Here is a 21,648-nt window from a genome sequence, read left to right on the forward strand (position 1 = left end):
CCAGATACAATGGTGATGTGAGAGGTGGTGAGATTCAGGGTATATTTTAAATGATCAAGCAGATCCGCTGATGAATTTGTGCGGGGGAACGAAGAGTCGATTGTCAGTTGTGCATGTCAGGGTTGGGGTCAAGGAGAGGTAATGAGGGAGGGTGTGAAAAGTAAACAGCAGAGGTGGACACCATGTCCCAACCACTGGCTCATTACATCCATGTGTAACCTAGGGATACCATCATCTGCCGTGTTTAAAACCGTTACCAGGCAAGACAGCACTGTTGACCCTTTGACCTTGTAACTGCTCTGTCAGTTCCTTGAGGGGTGACAAGGTAGCACACGTCTTGTCCTCGAGGTTACACTATGGGCTCTGGAGTCAGAGTGCCTGGCTCTAAGCTCTTCCTTACACTAGATATATGCCACACAAGTGTGGTGTTTCTCCTTTCTGGGTCTCACATCACGTCCGTAAAAGGAGGGTAATCATAGTAGTTACTTCATAGGGTGCTCGTGGGGTTCAAGGATGACATGCAGAGGGCTCACAGCAGTCGTGCTTGTTCAATGTTAGCCGTTCTTACTGTTGCTCATAGCAGTTCTCTGTACTGAGAAGCGGTTCCTTCTTCTCACACAAGGAGACAAACTGAAAATCCAGTCTCTTTAGATAATATATTTGCAGACACATCACTGTCAGCCTCATAGTACCTCTTGGAAATCCTGTTAACCTCCTTGTTCCCTGTCAGTGTCGCAGTACCTCGGGGAAATCAGGAGATCTGTTGACTCTAATAGACCTGCCAGCTGCTGTGACACTTGCTTCCGGTGGATAAGGACATGTGATCCTACTGCCCCCTCTGCTCCTGTCTTGGAACTGAGATGTGGTACACATTTTTTAAAAAAAGAATAGAGAAATACATTGCCAAACGTTTTTAAAGCAAGAAGGGGAAGTCATGGTGGATGTGAAGCTAAGAAATCCTTGAGAAAATGAAACTATCGGGGATTGAGTTGAAGAGAGAAGCTGCCACCTGAAATACTGGTGGCAGGTGCATGGGTGAGCACTACCCTAATAGGTGGCGGTCCTGCTGGGGAGGCCTGGACCCACCGCGAGTGGTGGAACCTGGGGCCAGGACAGGCTTGGGCAACACAGAGAGGAAAGTCACAAGGGAATTACACAGGGTGCTGCAATAGAAGCAGCCGGGCCAGCAGGCCCACCTGCACCAGACACACACCCATCCCCGTCTCACACCCTCCAGGGTGGGAAGAACCGTATCCTACAGTAGGGAGAACGGGAAGTCCAGGAGGCCAGCCACCAAGAGACCCCGCTTGGCAGCACGTCTGTTTTGGCAGCGAATACACTGCGCCTATCCTTAGGCAGAATGCTCACTCCAGAGCGGCAGACGCTCCATGCAGGGGTCTCAAAGGGACGCTCCCAGGCAGGGATAACAGAGCAGTTGAGGAGAGCCCAATGGAAGAAAACAGATTCACAGAATTTACCTCCAGGGGAACAGTTGACAGAACAAAAAGACCTCTGTGCTTACAGTTCCGAGTACTGGACCCATCCATTGGCCCAGAAAGTCTTGCCAAGCGTCAGACAAAATTGGGTTGATGAAGTCAAGTCACAGAACATTTCTCACACCGAAACCCAATTAGGATTCCCCAGGACTGAACCCTGGAGAAAACACTATTTTTCGTTAAGGCTCTTCTTCCTATAACAATAGATTTGACTCAAAGATAACAATGAATACAGTAAGCTTATTATTGATAAACCTTTTTCTGCAATGTGTTCTCTCCCTATGGCATCCTGTTCTGAGACTGAACCTAGAACCTGCTGTCTGCATGGGTGGAAAGGAGGGGAGAAGCATACCCCATCTCATGAGATGCTTAGATTCCCACCTGGAACAATACATGGCCACCATCAGCACTTATGCACTCCATAGATGTTTGGAACCAGACATCAAAACCACAAAGTAAATGAAAAGGAAGGTGAATAGGAAACTGGAAGTAACATATACATGCTGCTGCTGCTGCTGCTAAGTTGCTTCAGTCGTGTCCAACTCTGTGCGACCCCACAGACGGCAGCCCACCAGGCTCCTCGTTCCTGAGATTCTCCAGGCAAGAACACTGGAGTGGGTTGCCATTTCCTTCTCCAATGCATGGAAGTGAAAAGTGAAAGTGAAGTCGCTCAGTCGTGTCCAACTCTTAGCGACCCCATGGACTGCAGCCTACCAGGCTCCTCCATCCGTGGGAGTTTCCAGGCAAGAGTACTGGAGTGGGGTGCCATTGCCTTCTCCTATATACATGCTACTATATGTAAAATAAACAACATGATCCTACTGTATAGCACAGGGAACAATATTCAGTATTTTTTAATAACCTATATGGGAAAAGAATCTGAAAAAGTATATATATAGCAGTACACCTGAAACTAATTAATACAGCACCATAAATCAACCATATATCAATTTTTAAAAATAAATTTTTAGAAATTGTTAATCACTCTTTTGCAACCCCATGGACTGTAGCCTGCCAGGCTCCTCTGTGCATGGGATTTCCCAGGCAAGAATTCTGGAGTGGGTTGCCATTTCTTTCTCCAGTGGATCTTACTGACCCAGGGATTGATTGCAGGTCTCCTGCATTGGCAGGTGAGTTCTTTACCACCGAGCAACCAGGGGAGCCCTAAAAAGTATATCCTCCGTTAAAAAAGGAAGGTGAAGTGACAACAAACAGAAGAAAATATCTTGAAGTTCTCTACTACACTGTATCTATAAAGTGACTGTGATTATAGAGGAAGTAGGCAGAAACTGAGGGGCTGCTGCTGCTGCTGCTGCTAAGTCGCTTCAGTCCTGTCCGACTCTGTGCAACCCGATAGACGGCAGCCCACCAGGCCCCTCCGTCCCTGGGATTCTCCAGGCAAGAACACTGGAGTGGGTTGCCATTTCCTTCTCCAATGCATGAAAGTGAAAAGTGAAAGGGAAGTCACTCAGTCGTGTCCAACTCCTAGGGACCCCCTGGACTGCAGCCTACCAGCCTCCTCCATCCATGGGATTTTCCAGGCTAGAGAATCCTAAACAAGCTCATAAGTAACCATTCAAGCCTCCAGCCTATGTGACAGTTAACATTCTTACTTTTATGTTTTTCCTCTTCCAAAGTATCCCTGGAAATTCCAAGAATTCTTCTATGTTACATAAACTAGTCTTGGTTGTCACTCATACCTCAGCCAATCTCTAGCCCTGGGCTGGCTTCCACTTCTCTGCAGCCACCTTTTACCATCTTCTAATTGCTTTACAAGCTGCAAATTTCTCCCGAAATCCTGTACCCCAACCATAGATTTTTGTCCCCTTCTCTTGTGGCTCAGCTGGTGAAGAATCTGCCTGCAATGCAGAAGACCTGGGTTCTGTCCCTGGGTTGGGAAGATCCCCTGGAAAAGAGAACGGCTGCCCACTCCAGTATTCTGGCCTGGAGAGTTCCATGGACTGTGTAGTCCATGGAGTTGGAAAGAGTTGAACACAACTGAGTAAGTTTCACTCACTTTCACTTTCACAACCATGGATAGGATCCTGCAAGCACATCAAAAGCCTGGCTGTAACTTTACATAATTTTTTACTGAAGGCCTGAGGAAGAGAGAAGAGAGGATTACTATATACCCTCCCCTCCCCCACCCCTGCCCCCCACAAAAAGAAACCAACCATACAACTGGGCATTGGACTCTGGCTTCTAGAGTCCATTGGCCATGGGCTTGTTTGGAGGCTGCCCCGAGTCCTACCTCCCTGGCGCTGACCTGTCCCAAGTTGCCAGCACCATCTTACCTCCCCTAGATGGGAGGGATTCTTGGACAAGGTCCCCTTGCCTGGGTCCAGACCCCACCTCCAAAACACAACAATCAGTGCAAATGCAACTTGGCCCCTAGAGAAGATAGGGTTGCTCATAATTAAGCACATGATCCTTCCAACCCTTTTAATCCAAGAAGGAAGATTTTGTTTCATGTCGCCAAGAAGCTCATCAAAATGTTGCTTCTTCCATCTCCCTGAACAAGCGCTGTTAAAATGAATTTAAAATTTATTGATAATGTCAAACAGCAGTTTCCTCTACTTCTGTCCATGAAGGTACTAAAATGTTGGGATTTTATATCATCAGAATATCATGCATTCTGCATCAGAAAAACCTTGATTTGCCTATTGGCATATTCATTAATATTATGCAGTCACGTTAGTTGTTCAGTCATGTCCAACTCTTTGTGACCCCATGGACTGTAGCCCACCAGGCTCCTCTGTCCATGGAATTCTCCAGGGAAGAACACTGGAGTGGGTTGCCATTCCTTTCTCCAGGTGATCTTCCCAAGCCAGGGATTGAACCCAGGTCTCATGCATTGCAGGCAGATTCTTTACCATCTGAGCCACTAGGGAAACTAATAGTTGATCTTCGAACTGGGACCAGAGGTGTTTGGAAATCCTCCTGTACCAGTCAGGGTAGGTTCAACTTGCTCCAAGAAGAAACAACTGCCCAAATCTCAGGGTGAAACACAACAAAGGTTTATTTCTTACTCACTGTGTGTCCATAACAGGCTTTCCTGGTAACTCAGCTGGTAAAGAACCTGCCTGCAATGCATGAAGACCCCATTTTGATTCCTGGGTCAGAAAGATCCCCTGGAGAAGGGATAAGCTACCCACTCTAGTATTCTCAGGCTTCCCTGGTGGCTCAGATGGTAAAGAATCTGCCTACAATTCAAGAGACCCAGGTTTGATCCCTCCATTGGGAAGATCCCCTGGAGAAGGGAACAGCTACCTACTCCAGTATTCTTGCCTGGAGAATCCATGGACAGAGGAGCCTGACGGGCTACAGTCCATGGGGTTGCAAAGAGTTGGATATGACTGAGTGACTTTCACACACACATGTCCATCACAGCTGGCTCTCCTCTGGCATCTTCTCTTGGGAGCCTGAGCTGACAGCTCTTGGCAGAAGAGATCAAACATGGAGACCCACATGGGGGTTCTTAGAACTTCTTCCTGGGGGCACTTGCTCCACCCACCCACTGACCAGAGCCTGGAGTGGGTGGCCAAGCCTGATCTCAAGAGTGTGGGTGAAATTCACTCAGTCGTGTCTGACTGTTAGTGACCCTGTGGACTGTAGCCTGTCAGGCTTCTCTGTCCATGGAATGCTCCAGACCAGAATGGAGTGAATAGCCATTCCCTCCTCCAGGGGATCTTCCCAACCCAGGCATCGAACCCCAGTCTCCCACATTGCAGATGGATTCTTTACCATCTGAGCTACCAGGGAAGCCCAATCTCAAGAGTGGGGAAGTAAAATTCAGAAACACAGACCAGCACCCTTCTTTTGACCACTCGTCCCTTATTTCTCTTCTGTCCCTAACCCTCTTATCCTATACTTTAATTTCTTTTTTGATTTAAGTGCTCTGAATCTGGTGTTATTATGAATAACAGCATAATACCTAATAGCCAAAAATGAAGTGTCTGTTCTTCGGTGAAGCCCGTGTTCAATTTTTTTGCATAGTTTTATTGTTTTGGAAATAGGGACAGTTGAGAAAGTTCATATCAAAAATAATCACTGCCCCTTCACCTATCAGTGCTGAACCCAGAGATTAGAGGAAACCAAGTTTTCTGTACCGTCTGCTAATTTATAAAAACATGTAAAGAAGAATCTGTTGGAAGTGACTTGAATCTGATAGGCTAATAGTTGACATTTTATTCAGGATAATTACTCATGATTGCCATTTATTCTTTTCTAGCAATTGGTCATTGCAATGCCCATGCCCATAATCTGTTGGTCTCTACCATGCTCCCATGAATATGATTGTCAAATCTGTTCTTTCACAGCGATTGAACCTGCTTCACCATCAACCTGTTCCTCACTGTTTGATCCCCTCCCCTTCACCCAGGGTTGGCAGGTTTGGCTGCCAGGGTCTCTCAGGTAACCAGGAGAATAACTCATTGCCTGCAAAATGTCGGTCACATGGGCTGAGTTGCATCCTTTGGGTAGAAGTAGAACTCGACTTTCAAGATCTCCAAATTCTTGCCAGGACATATTCCTCAACACTTTCCATTCTCCTTTTCCATAATTCTCAAGGAATTGATGAGTGAAAGATGACAGATAAACAGGCTGGATGTGTATATGTGAATCCTACAGTTTGCTTTATAAAACTACATGGATAGAAAAAAGCATGATTGGATCATCACCTTTGGAGGCACTGAACAGTTGAGGTGGATCACTAAACCTGGTTGCCCATTTAGAGCCACTGGCTGCCTTTTGGTCATGGCATCTGCCAACAGATTAAAAGAATGCCAGCACGAGTGCATGGCCCCACATGCATCAGGGGAATGGGACTGCCCTGTGAGCCTAGAGGATCCAAAACAATAGGGTGAGAGGTGGCCTCAAGTTTTCATGGAATATTTACTAAGGCAGTGTTATTTCAGCAGACAAATAATGGCGTCTAAGTTCCTTGGTCCTCTTAGGAAGACAAAATTTGTAGCTTATTTTTGTTAAATATTTTCTTAAAGTATTTCTTAAAAATATTCTTTGTGATGACAAATTGAAATTATAATTGAGTAATCACAACTTGGGTGTATAAAAATGGTGGCCACTGAGGATCTGATCTCGGACACCTCTCTGCCTCTCTGAGAACATGAACTTTCTTTAAACTGTTCCAACCCAAGGACACCACCAGCTGTCTTCAGAACAAAACCTGCTGGCTGTAAAATTGTGGTCTCAAGTTCTTCCCCTTGTAACTAGGGCCCTAATCAGTTCTTACTCAACAAGTATCCTTAATTTTTGCCAGTTCCAACTGTAATTCTTAATAAAAAGTTCATCTAACTGTAACCTTGTGGTTTTTGCCATTATAAACTCCCCTTCCTGTGATGCCAGCGTTCCACTCCTTTGAAGATAAGCTTGCCTTCCCAGAGCCAGGGTCCTGCTGACTCACTGTGTATGTGCTAATCTGTAACCATCTGTTGAAACCTTGAAGAAAGGTCATGTTTGACATAGGCTCTATGTTTTGACACAATATAAAACTATAGGGAAAAAAAAAAAATTATAGGGAAAACCATGCTTCTCCAGACCACTTTCTTCCTTACTGGAGACTGCCCTCCTGAGCTAGTCCTCAGCCTGGTTCAAATAAAACCCTCTCCTACTCATTGTTACAGATTGTTTATTGACTGTGTCAACACGAGAATTCTGAGCTTTTCAGTTATGGCTTATCCCCTTTTTAGGGATTTCAAACAAGATGAGGTCCCCTGTGGAGGGCTGTGGGGAGGATCTGTGAGGGCTCCTCCCAGACCCTTTATAGTAATTTGGCGGATACCAAGGTAGGAGGCCAAAGCTTCCCTGGTAAAGCTCAGACGGTAAAGAATCCACCTGCCAATGCAGAGACCTGGGTTTGATCCCTGGGTCAAGAACATCCCCTGGAGAAGGGAATGGCAACCCACTCCAGAATTCTTGCCTGGAGAATCCCACAGACAGAGGAACCTATCCAGCTATAGTCCATGGGGTCACAAAGTATCGGACATGACTGAACGACTAACACACACACACACAAAAGGTGGGAGGCCAGCGGTCAGGAAGTGTATGCCCTCCAGGGGCTGACTCTAGTATTTGTCCCACAGAATCTAATTCACTTGTCGAGGGCTACTACCCACAGGGCAGAGGCTTCTGGCCATTTCCTTGCATTGTAGAGGATAAGCATGATTTGTCAACACAAGCCAGAAAGAGATAGAAAGTAGGGGTGGCCTGGGGACCACTTCTAGATCAAACAAGAGGGGGAAAAAAATCTGGTTCTGGCAGCAAGGTCAAGAGAGAGGAATGAGCAGGTGCTATCAGTGTCAAGGGCATTTGGGAGTCTGTGAGCAGGTCTTGGGAGTGACAATCAGCAACTCAAGGAAAGAGAAACTAAAGTTGCCAAGGATCCAGTACTGAAAGAGCTGAGTCCTAACAAAGGAAATGAGGAAGGGAGAGAAGATACAGTCTCTTTTCTCTGCCCTTCTGGGGATCCCAAGGATCTCCCCTGCAGACAGACAGTTCCAGGGTCTATGTCTCCTTAGAGTAATTCTCTCAAATTGCATTGTTCTTTTTTAACTGTCTTTTTTTTTTTTTCTTTTTCTTTTTTTCTTTATACTCTCCAGCTAAATGGAACCTTTCCTGGTAGATGGAAATAGAAAAAGAAGGAAGCAAATGTCCTGGCTGTAACCAATCAGAGGAGCAGAAATGATCCCTGGGAGAAAGGGAGATAGATTTGGAGAGACCAAGTTGCACTTTAAAATACTTCATTAACCAACTCGTTTTAAAACTGAACATTCTCTCATATACATTTCCCTAATTATTAAAAGCACTCGCTTAAAATTGTTAAAGTGTAGCGTATATACAGAAACTTGCATGGATCTTTTTTTGGTGTGTGTCTTTGAGGTGTGTGCATGTGTGTATATGTGTGTTGCATGGATATTAAGTGTATAGCCTGAAGGGTTTTCATAACCTGGGGAGCACATACATCCAAGTAGCCAGCTCCCCAGAGGTACCTCTAGAAAAACCATTTATGTTTAATAGCTCTGAAAGAGGCCATCATAATTTGCTTAGCCATTTTCCTCATGCTAAATATTTTTCTCTATAATAAATAATGCTGCAATGATTAACATTTCTCCGAGTTTATGAGCCCACCAGCACCACCATCCCACTTGTTTCTCTGGATTAATCCTTAAGATTGCCATTTCAGTGCTTGTGATGGTCTTAGATTTGTTATACCACTTCGAATAATTTTTATTGTGTATTATCAGTGGCATTTTTGTATATTATTACTGTATGGTTTGATAAATGCAACATGTACATGATTCAAAAAGTTAAATGATGTTAAAAAGTTGTAATAGGCTATCAAATTTATACAGCAATACTGTATTTATTTTCCTTTTTAAAATCATTTTATGTATTTATTTTTGGCTGTGCTAAGTCTTCGTTGCTGCACGGGCTTTTGCCGTGAGCGGGGGCTATTCTCTAGTTGTGTTTGGTGCCCAGGCTTCTCGTTGCAGTGGCTTCTCTTGTTGCGGAGCACAGGCTCTAGGCCTCTCGGGCTTCCATAGGTGCAGCCCGTGGGCTCGCTAGTTGCGGCTCCCAGGCTTAGTTGTTCCACAGCATGTGGGATCTTCCCACATCAGGGATCAAATCTGTGTCTCTTGCCTTGGCCAGTGGATTCTTTACCGCTCAGCCACTGGGGAAGTCCCTACTTTCCTTCTTAATAACACCCCCTAGGCTATCAACTGTATCCTCCTTGACTGTGCCCCACGCTGGAAACCCCATTTGTCCATGTCTCCTCTGGGCTATTGAGTGTAGTGAAAGTATAGAACCGCGCCGGTCAAGGCCACAACACATTCATCCCATCCGTTTAAGGCACTTGACGCTTGTTGCACTAAGTCCTGTGTGCTGAGATCAGGGGCTGTTTGTCTGTCTTAATGATGGCAAGTGATAGTGACATAACTTTCTAAGTGATCTATGCGTGTATATATATTATAACTTCTTAGTATTACCTTTGTTAAATTTTAGACATTAAAAGCTTTTTGCAATTTTATATTTTGAGGATGAAAATGTTCTGTTTTGGAAGCTTAGATACCTGTATAATTCTTTCTTTGGTGGGACAAACGTAATCCCAGGATAAGCAGATGATTTTAAGCAGTACACAAACATTTCTCACTCAAGCAAGGATGTGTTTCTTTTAGTGAGCTAGAGAGGAGAATAGAATTAGTACACCAAAGCCAATTTTTGCCAATGCTACTACTCGGAAACAAAGTTTTTGAAAGTAAGTAAGTTAAAGTTGATTTGAAGAAAAAAATAAATTAGATAATAATACAGGTGGCCCACAGATGTGGTAGTGCTAGGAAAATGCTAGTTAAAATGACATTGCTTCACTGGAACTTGGAGGTCCTGACCTCTTTCTCTCAGTATATTTTAAATCCTAACAGAAGCAGAAACAGAGGAAGTTATATGCCAAGAAAAAGGACAAGACCATCAAAGTTGTACTAAAACAGTGTTTACTTCTTGTTATCGGTCTCTTCATGGGATATATTTCATGAATCAGTTTTGTATTTAAGTAATTTAAATAATTTTAAGTATTTAATTATGTAAGTGATTATCTATCTAGTCTGCTGGATTCTCAGTTTATTAACATATCTCTCTGAGATAATATCAGCCTTGTCATTTTTAGACCAAATTTTTCAAATTCTTGGTGGTTTTGGTTTTTTTGGCTGTGCCGCACTGCACGTAGAATCTTAGTTCCCTGATCAAGGATCAGAACCATGCCTCTGCATTAGAAGTTCAAAGTCTTAACCGCTGGACCACCAGGGAAGTTTCAAGTTACTTTTGATCCTGTGACTGACTGGGAGCTGCGGCTGCCCTGCCCAGCACCCCAGGAGAGCCTTATATCGTAAATTACTAGCCAGGAAAAGATAAAAATTCCAAGGATGATTTCCACTGAATATGTATTGCTTTTGCACTGTTGTAAAGTTGAAAAGTCATAAGCTGAACCATTGTAAGTTGGAGACCATCTGTAGATGCAGTTTCCATTTTGTTCACAGCACCTTGTGTTTTTTTACATTTAGATTTAATTGGAAGATAATTACTTTACTATGTTGTGTTAGTTTCTGCTGTACAATAAATTGAATCAGCTGTATGTATACATATAGCTGTATAACCTCAGATATGCGGATGAATCCACCCGTATGGCAGAAAGTGAAGAATAACTAAAGAGCCTCCTGATGAAAGTGAAAGACATGGAACAATAGACTGGTTCCAAATTGAGAAAGGAGTATGTGAAGGCTGTATCTTCTCACCTTGCTTATTTAACTTATATGCAGAGTACATCATGCAAAATGCTGGACTTGATAAAGCACAAGCTGAAATCAAGATTGCAGGGAGAAATATAAATAACCTCAGATATGCAGATGACACCACCCTTATGGCAGAAACCATAAAGGAACTAAAGAGCCTCTTGATGAAAGTGAAAGAGGAGAATGAAAAAGCTGGCTTAAAACTCAACATTCAAAAAATGATGATCAGGCATCTGGTCCCATCACTTCATGGCAAATAGACAAGGAAACAGTGGAAACAGTGAGAGACTTTATTTTCTTGAGCTCCAAAATCACTGCAGATGGTGACTGCAGCCATGAAATTAAAAGACACTTGCTAAAAGCTATAACCAACCTAGACAGCATATTTAAAAGCAAAGACTACTTTGCCAACAAAGGTCCATCTAGTCAAACTATGGTTTTTCCAGTAGTCATGTATGGATGTGATAGCTGAATAATAAAATAGGCTGAGTGCCAAAGAATTGATGCCTTCTAACTGTGTTGCTGGACAAGAATCTTGAGAGTCCTTTGGATGGCAAGGAGAAACCAGTCCATCCTAAAGGAAATCAATCCGGTATATCACTGGAAGGACTGATGCTGAAGCTGAAACTCCAATACTTCGGCCACCTGATACAAAGAATTGACTCACTGGAAAAGACCCAATGCTGGGAAAGATAGAACGCAGGAGGAGAAGGTGACGACAGAGGATGAGATGGTTGGATGGCATCACTGATTCAATGGACATGAGTTTGAGCAAGGTCCGGGAGTTTGTGATGGACAGGGAAGCCTGGCATGCTGTGGTCCATGCAGTGGCAAAGTTAGACACGACTGAGCGACTGAACTGAACTGAACTGCTTCCTCTTGAACCTCCCTCCCACCCCACCCCCTACCCCTCTAGGTTGTTACAGAACACTGGATCACTGGATTGAGCTCCCTGTGTTATCCAGCAACTTCCCACACTATCTGGTTTGCATATGGTAATGTATTTGTTTCAAGGCTACTCTCTCAATCCATCCCACCCATTCCTTCCCTCTCTGTGCCCAGAAGTCCATTCTCTGTGTCTGCGTCTCTATTCCTGCCCTGCAATAGGTTCATCAGTACCATTTTTCTAGATTCCATGTATAAACATTAAAGTACCTTATATTTTTATGTATCATATTAAACCTAAACTTTGCTTCCACACATAAACTGTAACCCCTAAGGGAAGAAATCGTGTCTTTTTCCTTTCTGGATCCTCAGTATCAGCATCAGTAATAGAGCATTAAAGTAGATACACAGATTTCCATGTCAAGACATCAGATATATACATATATTACTTTTAAAAAAACAATTTTTTATCATGGAAAACAGCAAATACATGCACACAGGTGGCATCTGGTACTTTCAAACGTCTGTTTCATGGGTGTATGAGAGGAAGGGTGGGAAAGATGTCAGTTACATTTATGCTTTCTCTTTGCTAACAGGAGAAGCAACGTACAGTACACCGTGGGAAAGACACTGCTGTAAGAATTCCACAGCAGCCGGAGAGAGGAGAGGCTCCGGGCCTCCACCGCCAGTATTATGTAGGCGATGATGAGCTGGGTGTGGGCCCAGGCCAGGGCTCTATAGAGCAGCCGCACAGGCCAGGAGCTGATGAACACGCTGGCGAAGGCGTGAATCAGGTAGTCGGCTTCCACCATGACAGCCCAACAGAGGAAACCGAACACCTGTCCCGGGTGGAGACCGTGCCACCAGGCTGAGAAGACGAATGTCTGCAACAAGGGCCAGGTCCTGCGCTGCTGGAAAACCAGGCGTCGCAGCCACCGAGCCGTGCTCTGGTTCCACTTCCTGGCGAACAGGGCTATCCTGTGGGTCGTTTCCAGCGTCCAAATGTCTGCATCGGGGAGGAGTCCCTCCTCACCCGGGCTGCGACCTAACTCAGATCCAAAGCCGGCCGCGCGCAGCAGGGAGTCATCCAGGAGCCAGTGGGAGTAGTAGGCGAGTTTGAAGAGCCCGGCCGTGGACCACAGGACGAAGACGCACTCCAGCTGCCCGCAGCCGGCGAGTCCTGCCCCCGCGCCCACCACCTCTCTGACAATCACCTTCAGACTCTCCAGTCCCAGGATCTGCAGCGCCCTCCAGGTCAGGGCCCAGAAAGAATACCTGGACCACAAGCTGCTGGGCCCTTCAACTCGAGCCTGAAACCTCTGGAAGGAACACAGCGGGCCTCCTAGGAGGGCAGGGAAGAAGAGCAAGTAGCTGAGATAGGGAAGAGCCGCACGCAGATGCTCAGACAGAGAGTTCTTGTTAGGGATGCGTCCTGATGGTGCTACCACCTTCCCCTCACGAATGTCCAGAGACAGGGATGTGACCTTCTGGGTCAAGAGCATGAGGGAAGAGAGAGTGATGCAGAACCTGAAAGAGATAATTTTTTTTTTTTTAAGTAAAGCATTCCATAGTTTATTTTAGCCCCTTCCAATTACTCAAACAAGATCCCTGGAGAAATGAGTGGCTCTAGACAGTAGAGATCCATCTGAGACTCTCCTGGAGATCCAGAGGTTAAGACTCCACTTTCCAATGCAGGGGACATGGGTTCAATCCCTCTTCAGGGAACTAAGATCCCACATGCCATGGGGGGAGGGGTGACCAAACTTTTTATTATTATTATTTTTTTAAAAAGCATGTAAGACCAATCTAATACCCTGCAGTGCTATCCCAAAGACTCTTGGCTTAATTCAGAGTCACAGGATCCTCTGAGCAGGATGGAAGGGTAAATGGAGAGATGAATCCTTAGTCAGAGAGGCAAATAAAAGAAAAACAAGGAATATTATGGGGGAAACATTGAATATGTTATCTCTGAGAGTGGCTTATGAAGACTGGGATCAGGGACCTGGGAGAAATCTGCCACAGAAGAAACAGAACCTTAGGAATGAAAAGACTCTAGGAAGCTGAAGATCTGGACTGTAAGATTCTGCAGGCTTTGTTATACAGAGTGAAGTGAATCAGAAAGAGAAAAATGAATATTATATATTAATGCATGTATATGGAATATAGAAAAATGGTACCGATGAACCTCTTTGCAGGGCAGGAATAGAGACATAGACGTGGGGGATGATCTTGTAGACCCAGTGGGGAAGGAGAGGGTGGGATCAATTGAGAGAATAGCATTGACTTATATACTCTACCACGTGTGAAACGAATCGCTAGTGGGAAGCTTTGTGTAACACAGGGAGCTCAGCCTGGTGCTCTGTGACGACCTAGACGAGTAGGTTAGTGGGGTGTGGGTGGGATGGAGTCTTAAGAGGTAGGATGTATACAGAGAATCCCATGGACAGAGGAGCCCGGTGGACTATAGTCCATGAGGTTGCAATGAGTCAGACATGGCTGAACAACTAATACTTTTCACTTTTCATATATATAGTTTTGACTGGTTTGAGTTGTTGTACAGCAAAACCCAACACAACATTGTCAAGCAATTATCCTCCAATTAAAATTTTTTTTTAAATGAAAGATTCTCCAGGCTTTGGGATCTGAGCTGAGGAACAGTGAGTCATGCTAGAGGCTTGGGGTGTGTGCTGAGTCATTAGCAATTCGAGGCGTGTTCCTAACCAGCCACCTGAGCTCCTCCTGCTTCGCCCTCGTAGTAGAGAAGGTCCTGCTGGCAAGACTATCATGGAGAAAATTAATGACAATTACAGTGACACACTGGACAATCAGGATTGCTGTCCTGTGGGGAGAAAATGGTTCTGTTTCCCACCCGATGCTGTTTCTGTGTCTGAGAAATGAAGGACAACTGACCTCCTTACTTGACTTATCAAACAGTAAGCAAACCGGCCACCAACCCCTGTTCACTCACCTTCTGTTAAGGGCTGAACATGTCCACCCCACCCTCAATTCATATGTTGGAGTCTTAACCTCCAGCACCTCAGAATGTGGGTGTGTTTTTTTTTTCAATTTGTTTATTCGTTTTGGTTTTGGTTTGGTTTTGGCTGCACTGCGTGGCACATGGGATCTTAGTTCCCCAACCAGGGATGGAACCTGCGTCCCCTGCATTGGGAGCACGGAGTCTTAACCACTGGACCACTGGAGGTCCCTAGGATGTGTGTGTTTGGAGCTAGGGTCTTCAAGGAGGTAATTAAGGTAAGATGAGGTCGTGAGGGTGGGCCCTAGACTGAGGTGACTGGTCTCCTTAGAAGAAGAGATCAGGACACAGACATGCCGAGAGGGAAGACCATGGGAAAGCATAGGGAGAAACATCTACAAGCCAAGGAGAGAGGCCTCAGGAGAAGCCGAGCCTGCCAACACCTTGACCTTGGGCTTCAGCCTCCAGCGGAAATAAATGTCTGTTGTTGAAGCCACCTGTCCGCAGCCCTCTGCATGAGGGCCAGAGCAAACAAATGCATCTTCCCACTTCAGCTCTGGCTCAGCCTCCTTCCCATCCAGCCGGATCCTGTTCGACCTGCTCCTCCAGCCCCCCCAGGTAGCCCTAAGTCACCACATTCCAGTCAGGACCCCCCCACTCCCTACCCACCCGCCATCGTGCCTTCTCCTCAGAGAAGCAAGCCCTGGAGCCTTTGGTGAAAATAGAATAAAGAAAAGGATCCTGGGTGCAGAGGGATGGCAGAGTGCAGGAACCAACGGCAGCTAGAATCAGAGAGGTGACCCTCCCCTCGATAGGCCACCACTCCAGTTCACACAAGACCATGGAGCCAGGGGCAACAGCCCTCAGGATGGCAGAGGCGCCTGCTTCCCTCTAACCCTGCTGATCTCACTGGATCGGGAAAACACGTCCCTAGACTTCACTTGGCACCTGATTGTCTTTCCTGGATTGGGTGACTTCTTTTCTAGGGGGTGGAAGAGTTGAGTATCAGTGAAAGTAAAACTCTTGCCGAGCAGGTGTGTGGAAATTCAGCAGAGGCTGACAGTCAGTTTGGACCTTCCCTGTCTTACCGAAAAACAGCAGAAAGGCTGCCAGCTGAGTGTCTGAACCACATACACTGAGGTGTGTGTCCTCTGCTTAGTCACCTGCAGGCGGGGGACTGGGACTCCTGGTTCACCCTCTTTCCCGGGCACAGTGATAATTACAGCTGGTGCCAGCCTCTGTGCTACGTAGGAAGCTCATGGTAGTTACTAGGATATCAGTTATACATTTCCACTTACAGTAAGTCTTCTACATACGAACAAGTTCTGTTCAGAGAGAGCATTTGTGAGTCCAGTTTGTTTGTTAAGTCCAACAGAGTTAGCCCAGGTACTCAACTAACAGAATCAGCTATATAGTACTGTACTAGAATGGTGGTGGTTTAGTCGCTAAGACATGTCCAACTCTTTCGACCCCAGGCTACAGTCCATGGGATTTCCCAGGCAAGAATACTGGAGTGGGTTGCCATGTCCTTCTCCAGGGGATCTTCCTGACCCAGGAATCAGACCCCGGTCTCCTGCATTGCAGGCATGTTCTTTAACTGACTGAGCTACAAGGGAAGCCCCTTACTAGAATAGGTTTATACAGTAAATCCCCTACATATGAACCTTTACATTGCGAACTTTCAGATGCGGACATACGTTCCATTAACATCAGGTGTGAGTGAAATTGCAGCTGGCCCTCCGTTTCCTGTTGCCGATGATCCTTCAGCTCTACCATCTCCCACCTCCTCTCCCTCCTCCTGGCAGTAACTCTACTTGCCTGTTTGCTCAGGGCCAGCCCCTGTGTGCCAGCTGTTGAACTGTACTTTTCAAGGTACTATACCATAATATTTAAAATGTTTTCTTAATTTTTTTTTAAATGTATTGTTTGTGTGAGAAGTATTATAAACCTATTTCAGTATATATAGCCAATTGTATTAGTTGGGTACCTAGTCTAACTTTGTTGGACTTATGAACAAATTGGACTTAACGAACACGCTCTTGGAGTAGAATTTGTTCATGGGTAGCGGACTCACTGTATATTCATTACCTCTAACCTAAGAAGCTTGCAAGATAGGTGTTGTTATCCCCCAACACACACATTCACACACCCTTTATTTCAGAAAAAAACATGAAGGCTTAGGGAGGTTGACTGATTCACTCAAGATCACACTGCTGAGATGTGGAAGAATTCGGATTCAAACTCAATGCCCAGGTCCTCTCCACCATCTGGGTGGAAGCAAACCCTGGTGGGCTCAGTACCAGTGCAGGAATGGGCTGCTTTACCTTGTAGAAGGAGCTTCTTGCAGATAATACTCCATATAGTGCAGGCCCAGGTGGCACAGCGTCTGCCAGGTCATCTGAAAGAGGAAAGTCGGCCTGTGGACATCCTGGGGGCCAAGCGAGTGGATGAGGACCACCGTGCACAGGGCGGGGATGAAGACCAGCGCAGCGAAGGCACCCATAGCAGCCACGGCCAGGGCACCGCCTCCCGCCAGGAGGAACAGGTACCTGGAACACAGACGACAGCCTGGCCTTGAGCCCGCCTTCAAGCAGTGCACAGAGGAGTCAGTCCCCATGGCAACCACCTGGGAAGTCCGACGGAGATGGACCCCACTTCACCCCTAAAGAAGTCACAGTGGTGTAGGAGAGAAATGCGGGAGGCAGGGTCCGAGTGGATTTGTGAACTACTTCCTCGGGAGGCAAACCAGGATTCCTGCCTGGGCACCCCTCTCGGATGTCCACCATAGCAGTGAGAACACATGTCCCCAACAGTCCTGTGGGGACAGGTCTGTAATGTTTCCTGGTAGGGCCACACACGGCTCTGTGCCTGCTGCGTGACCTAAAAGCTCTGGGAATCTAGGCTTGAGGATCTAGGAGGGCTCCAAACGTCATCTCAGCCAGATGGGTCTCTTCCCTTTGACATAGTCACACCGCCCTTCAGAGGGAAGGTTGAGGGGAGGGGTAGGCTCAGTGGCTCCCTTTTAAAATGTATTGGTATTATTATTATTGCTACCTGACATGTGAGATCTTAGTTCCCCAACCAGGGGTTGAACCCATGCAGCCTGTATTGGGAGCATTAACCATTGGACTGCTCGGGAAGTCCAATGCCTCTCTATAATAAGTGTTTGAAAATTCAGTGACAACGTCTTGTGTATCATTTAATAATTTTGTCACCTGTGTACATAATTTAGCCTACTCTCCAAATTCATACGAATAAAATCTTATAGTACATCCTTATTTGAGCAAAGCTGCTACCATCCGTATAATATTTTGTTTTGTTTTTTAATTTATTGAAGTATAGTTGACTTTCAATGTTTCAGGTGTACAGCAAAGTGATTCAGTTAAACACACACATATATCCTTTTTCAGATTGTTTCCATTATAGGTTGTTACAAGATATTGAATACAGTTCCCTGTGCTATACAGTAGGCCCTTGTTGTGTATCTATTTTATATATGGTAGTGTGTATATGTCACTTCCAAACTTCTAATTAATCTCTTCTCCCCCACCCTCAGCTATCCCCTTTGGTAATCCTAAGTTTGTTTTCTGTGCCTGTGAGTTTTCTGTTTTGTAAATAACTCCCTTTGTATCATTCTTTTAGATTCCACGTGATATCATGTGATTTTGTCATTATGTCTACCCTTAATCCACCCTGCTGCACTTCAAGGTCTCATGACTTAGCACTTTTTATAATGTTGTAAATACCCACATCAACATCGATGGTTTGGGAGCTTGCCTCCCTTGGAAGCCAGTGGATGACTCGAGGACCAGCAGAGGCCCTGGAGATTCCACATAATGAAGACTCAGCTCTTCTTTCCACAGTATATGGAGGTTTGTTTGGTTTTTCCTTTTAACTGGTGCCAAGTTAATAAATCCGAACAAAAAGTTCAGAAGAAACCATCTGAAACAGACCGAGGAGTCAGGCACAGGAAAAATGAATGAATATGCCCCCCAGGGTGTGGATCGAGGCTCCTTGGCTCGTGTGCTTGTGACAGACACGCCTTTGCAAAGATATCTTCCTTTCTTGAGGGAGATGTAGGTTCCTCAGTGTGAGAGGCTCCATTCCACAGGCCCTGGCCTTTCCTGAACCGCTTGTGGAGCCTATGTGTAGGGCTTTGAACACTGTGGTTTAAGCCTTCGCCATCTTGCCATCGAAAAATAAGGGAAAACACTTATTCCTTACACAGCACAACTGAAACCTGAAACAACTTCCCTGGGGATTTGTAAGCACTGTTAAGTCAGGAAAAGAACAACAGATGTTGTTTATTAACACAGGCACATGGAATCTAGAAAAACGGTACCGATGGACCCATGTGCAGGGTAGGAATAGAGACTCAGGCATAGAGAATGGACTTGCAGACACAGAGCGGGGTGGGGAGGGTGGGACGAACTGAGAGGGTAGCCCTGACATATTCACACCACCATGTGTAAAACAGGAGGCTGGTGGGAAACTGCTGATCAGCACAGGGCGCTCAGCTCAGTGCTCTGTGACGGACAGAGAGGGGATGGGACGGTGGGCAAGTGGGAGAGGGAGGGGATGGGACGGTGGGGGTGTCGGAGAGGGAGGGAGGCCCAAAAGGGAGGGGATGTATGTATACTTAGAGTTGATTCATGCTGTGGTACAGCAGAAACAAAGTCAGCACTGTAAAGCAGTTACACTCCAATTGAAAAATAATTTGAAAAAAGAAAAAAATTGTCTACATGTATACAATGCAAGATGCGTGATTTTTTGAAATGCTTATTTTATTCTGGGCATTGGGCCAATAATCCCTTTCTAAGAAATTTCTTTATTTAATCCTTAAAATAATCCCATGAGGATTATATTCTTATTGTTGTTATTTCCATTTTACAGAGAAAGGCCAAGTTTATTCACCTATACAAGAACACTCAGGAAGAGAGGGCCCAGGACTCATCAAGCTGACTCCAAAGCCAGAAATCTTAACCTGTGGGAATTAACCATTATTCTTGCATTCATTTTGCTTTATTGTTTGTGATTCTTCCTTAATAAGAAATTTTTTTTTTACAACTGCTTCCTTCATCTCTGAAACAAAGGTAAAGAGCCACCAACTAGCTGTGTACATGTAATAGTCTACCATAGTTTAATCAAACTCAGCCAGCCTGATTGTTAGATATAGCCAGATTTTACATAAGAACCCCCAATATGTAAAAATCCAAATTTCAGAAATAAGTGAATTATTAGGAGGTAGAACTTTGGCAATGGATTTTAACTTTGCAAAAGGATATACCATAAAACTTTTTTTTTCATAAAACTTTTTTACAAAATAGGGACTGCCTCTGATGTATAGAGTTGATTGTTTATAAAAAATCATTGTAATCTTTATCAGATCTCTGATGTGAAGTGAAAGTGACTCAGTCATGTCCAACTCTTTGCAACCTCATGGACTATACAGTCCATGGAATTCTCCAGGCCAGAATAATAGAGTCGGTAGCCTGTCCCTTCTCCAGGGGATCTTCCCAACCCAGAGATCGAACCCAGGTCTCCCTCATTGCAGTTGGATTCTTTACCAGCTGAGCCATGAGGGAAGCCGAAGAACAGTGGAGTGGGTAGCCTATCCCTTCTCCAGTGTATCTTCCCGACCCACGAGTCGAACCAGGGTCTCCTGTGTTGCAAGTAGATTCTTTACCAACTGAGCTATCAGAGAAGCCCATCAAATCTCTAGTGACAATAATTACTAGATCCCAGGTTGAGATAAAACTCATCTAAGAAAATTGGTTTTGACTTATTTCATTTCTCTGGGAAATCATAGAAAGGCACTTAAAAAATCATATTTAATGAATTTTAATTTTATTGAAAATGATAGAATTCCATGAAACTAAGACTGTTCAAGAACATCTGGAGTGCATGGCTGACTTATACATGCATCCACTGGGGGAAATCTATATCACCCCAACATTTATCTCTCCCTGGTTTATTTTCACCCTTTTCCCTTTAAATTTAAATGGGAACTTATCAAACTTAGCTGAGTCAGTGCAGACATGATGTCAATTTCCAATTCTGATTCACTCTATTAGACATATGCATATTCAAGCAATCAATAATCAGTGGCAGTGATGATAACTTAAAAATGACCAGTGTAATTAATATTTAATATTCACATGTGCACTCCAACCTAAACATAAGAGCAAAATTAGCCATCAAACCTACCTGGCCTGAGTTGAAAATGAATCCATAAAGCAGAGATAATTAAACAGAAGTGCAAAAGGAAAAGCAGCTCCTTGATAAAGTGATACAGGATCAAGAAAGAACAGCTGGAGCCAATCCATCATGAACTGGAACAAAAGATGCTGTCCTTCCTAGAGTCCTTAACTGATGCTTTCCTGAAAGAGAAGTCTCAGCCAGGTTCTCTTTGATCATTTATATGGTTTAGGAAGGGTGAGCAGAAGGCAAACAAAAGCACTGGAGATAAGCAGTATAAAAAGTCGGCTTTCTGATAAAGGGAACTCACTATAGAAACCAAAACGGACTTGGTGTTCTATCACTTAACAAGGACATGTACAAAAGCATTGCTTTCAGAAGTTCTGGTTTTGTTTATATACTGCAGTATTTGCCTTTCCAGTCATGTGACTGTCATATTCTTTTCACTAAGTAAATGAAAAATCCCATTTTCCCATTGAGGACAGTTAACTCACTAGATTAGGAAGGGAGAGCAAGAACGTGAGCTGTGAGAAAGGGAGGCAGGTTCTCAAAGACTAGGAAGACTCTCCCAACCATTTCCTCCCTGGGCTCCTTAGACTATTTCCTTATGCTCTATTCTTTTTTATACTACTGGTCACAGCCCTTGTATATCTATTTCTGGGCTAATTTACTGCCCGTCTCCCTGTGAGCTCTACAGGGGAGGAACTTTGTTTTGTCTATTGCTGTATTCCCTGCACACAGAACAGAGCTGGGTGTGTATGATCTGCTCATAAGTGCTTGCTAAAATTCAAAA

The 21,648-nt window shown here is 44.8% G+C and overlaps 1 protein-coding gene across 1 annotated transcript; it reads right to left on the bottom strand.

Moving 5' to 3' along the window:
* Positions 1-12,246: 12,246 nt before the first annotated feature.
* Positions 12,247-20,983, bottom strand: MBOAT4 (membrane bound O-acyltransferase domain containing 4). Its single transcript, XM_052661539.1, has 3 exons — positions 20,865-20,983; positions 16,982-17,206; positions 12,247-13,210 (listed from the first exon to the last, which is right to left on the bottom strand). Exons 1-3 carry the CDS (start codon positions 20,981-20,983, stop codon positions 12,247-12,249), a joined length of 1,308 nt encoding a protein of 435 aa, XP_052517499.1.
* Between the last annotated feature and the right edge of the window lie 665 nt (positions 20,984-21,648).

The sequence above is a fragment of the Budorcas taxicolor genome, chromosome 24 (assembly GCF_023091745.1).
Source record: "Budorcas taxicolor isolate Tak-1 chromosome 24, Takin1.1, whole genome shotgun sequence".
Classification (NCBI taxonomy): Eukaryota; Metazoa; Chordata; class Mammalia; order Artiodactyla; family Bovidae; genus Budorcas; species Budorcas taxicolor.

Bases quoted from the DNA above. Each gene is read 5' to 3' on its own strand.
- MBOAT4 (XM_052661539.1), bottom strand. From the start codon at position 20,983: ATGGATTGGCTCCAGCTGTTCTTTCTTGATCCTGTATCACTTTATCAA. The intron at 17,207-20,864 runs GTAGGTTTGATG...TCTGTGTTCCAG, and splicing joins TCATTTTCAACTCAGGCCAG to GTACCTGTTCCTCCTGGCGG. The intron at 13,211-16,981 runs GTAAAGCAGCCC...TATCTCTTTCAG, and splicing joins CAAGAAGCTCCTTCTACAAG to GTTCTGCATCACTCTCTCTT.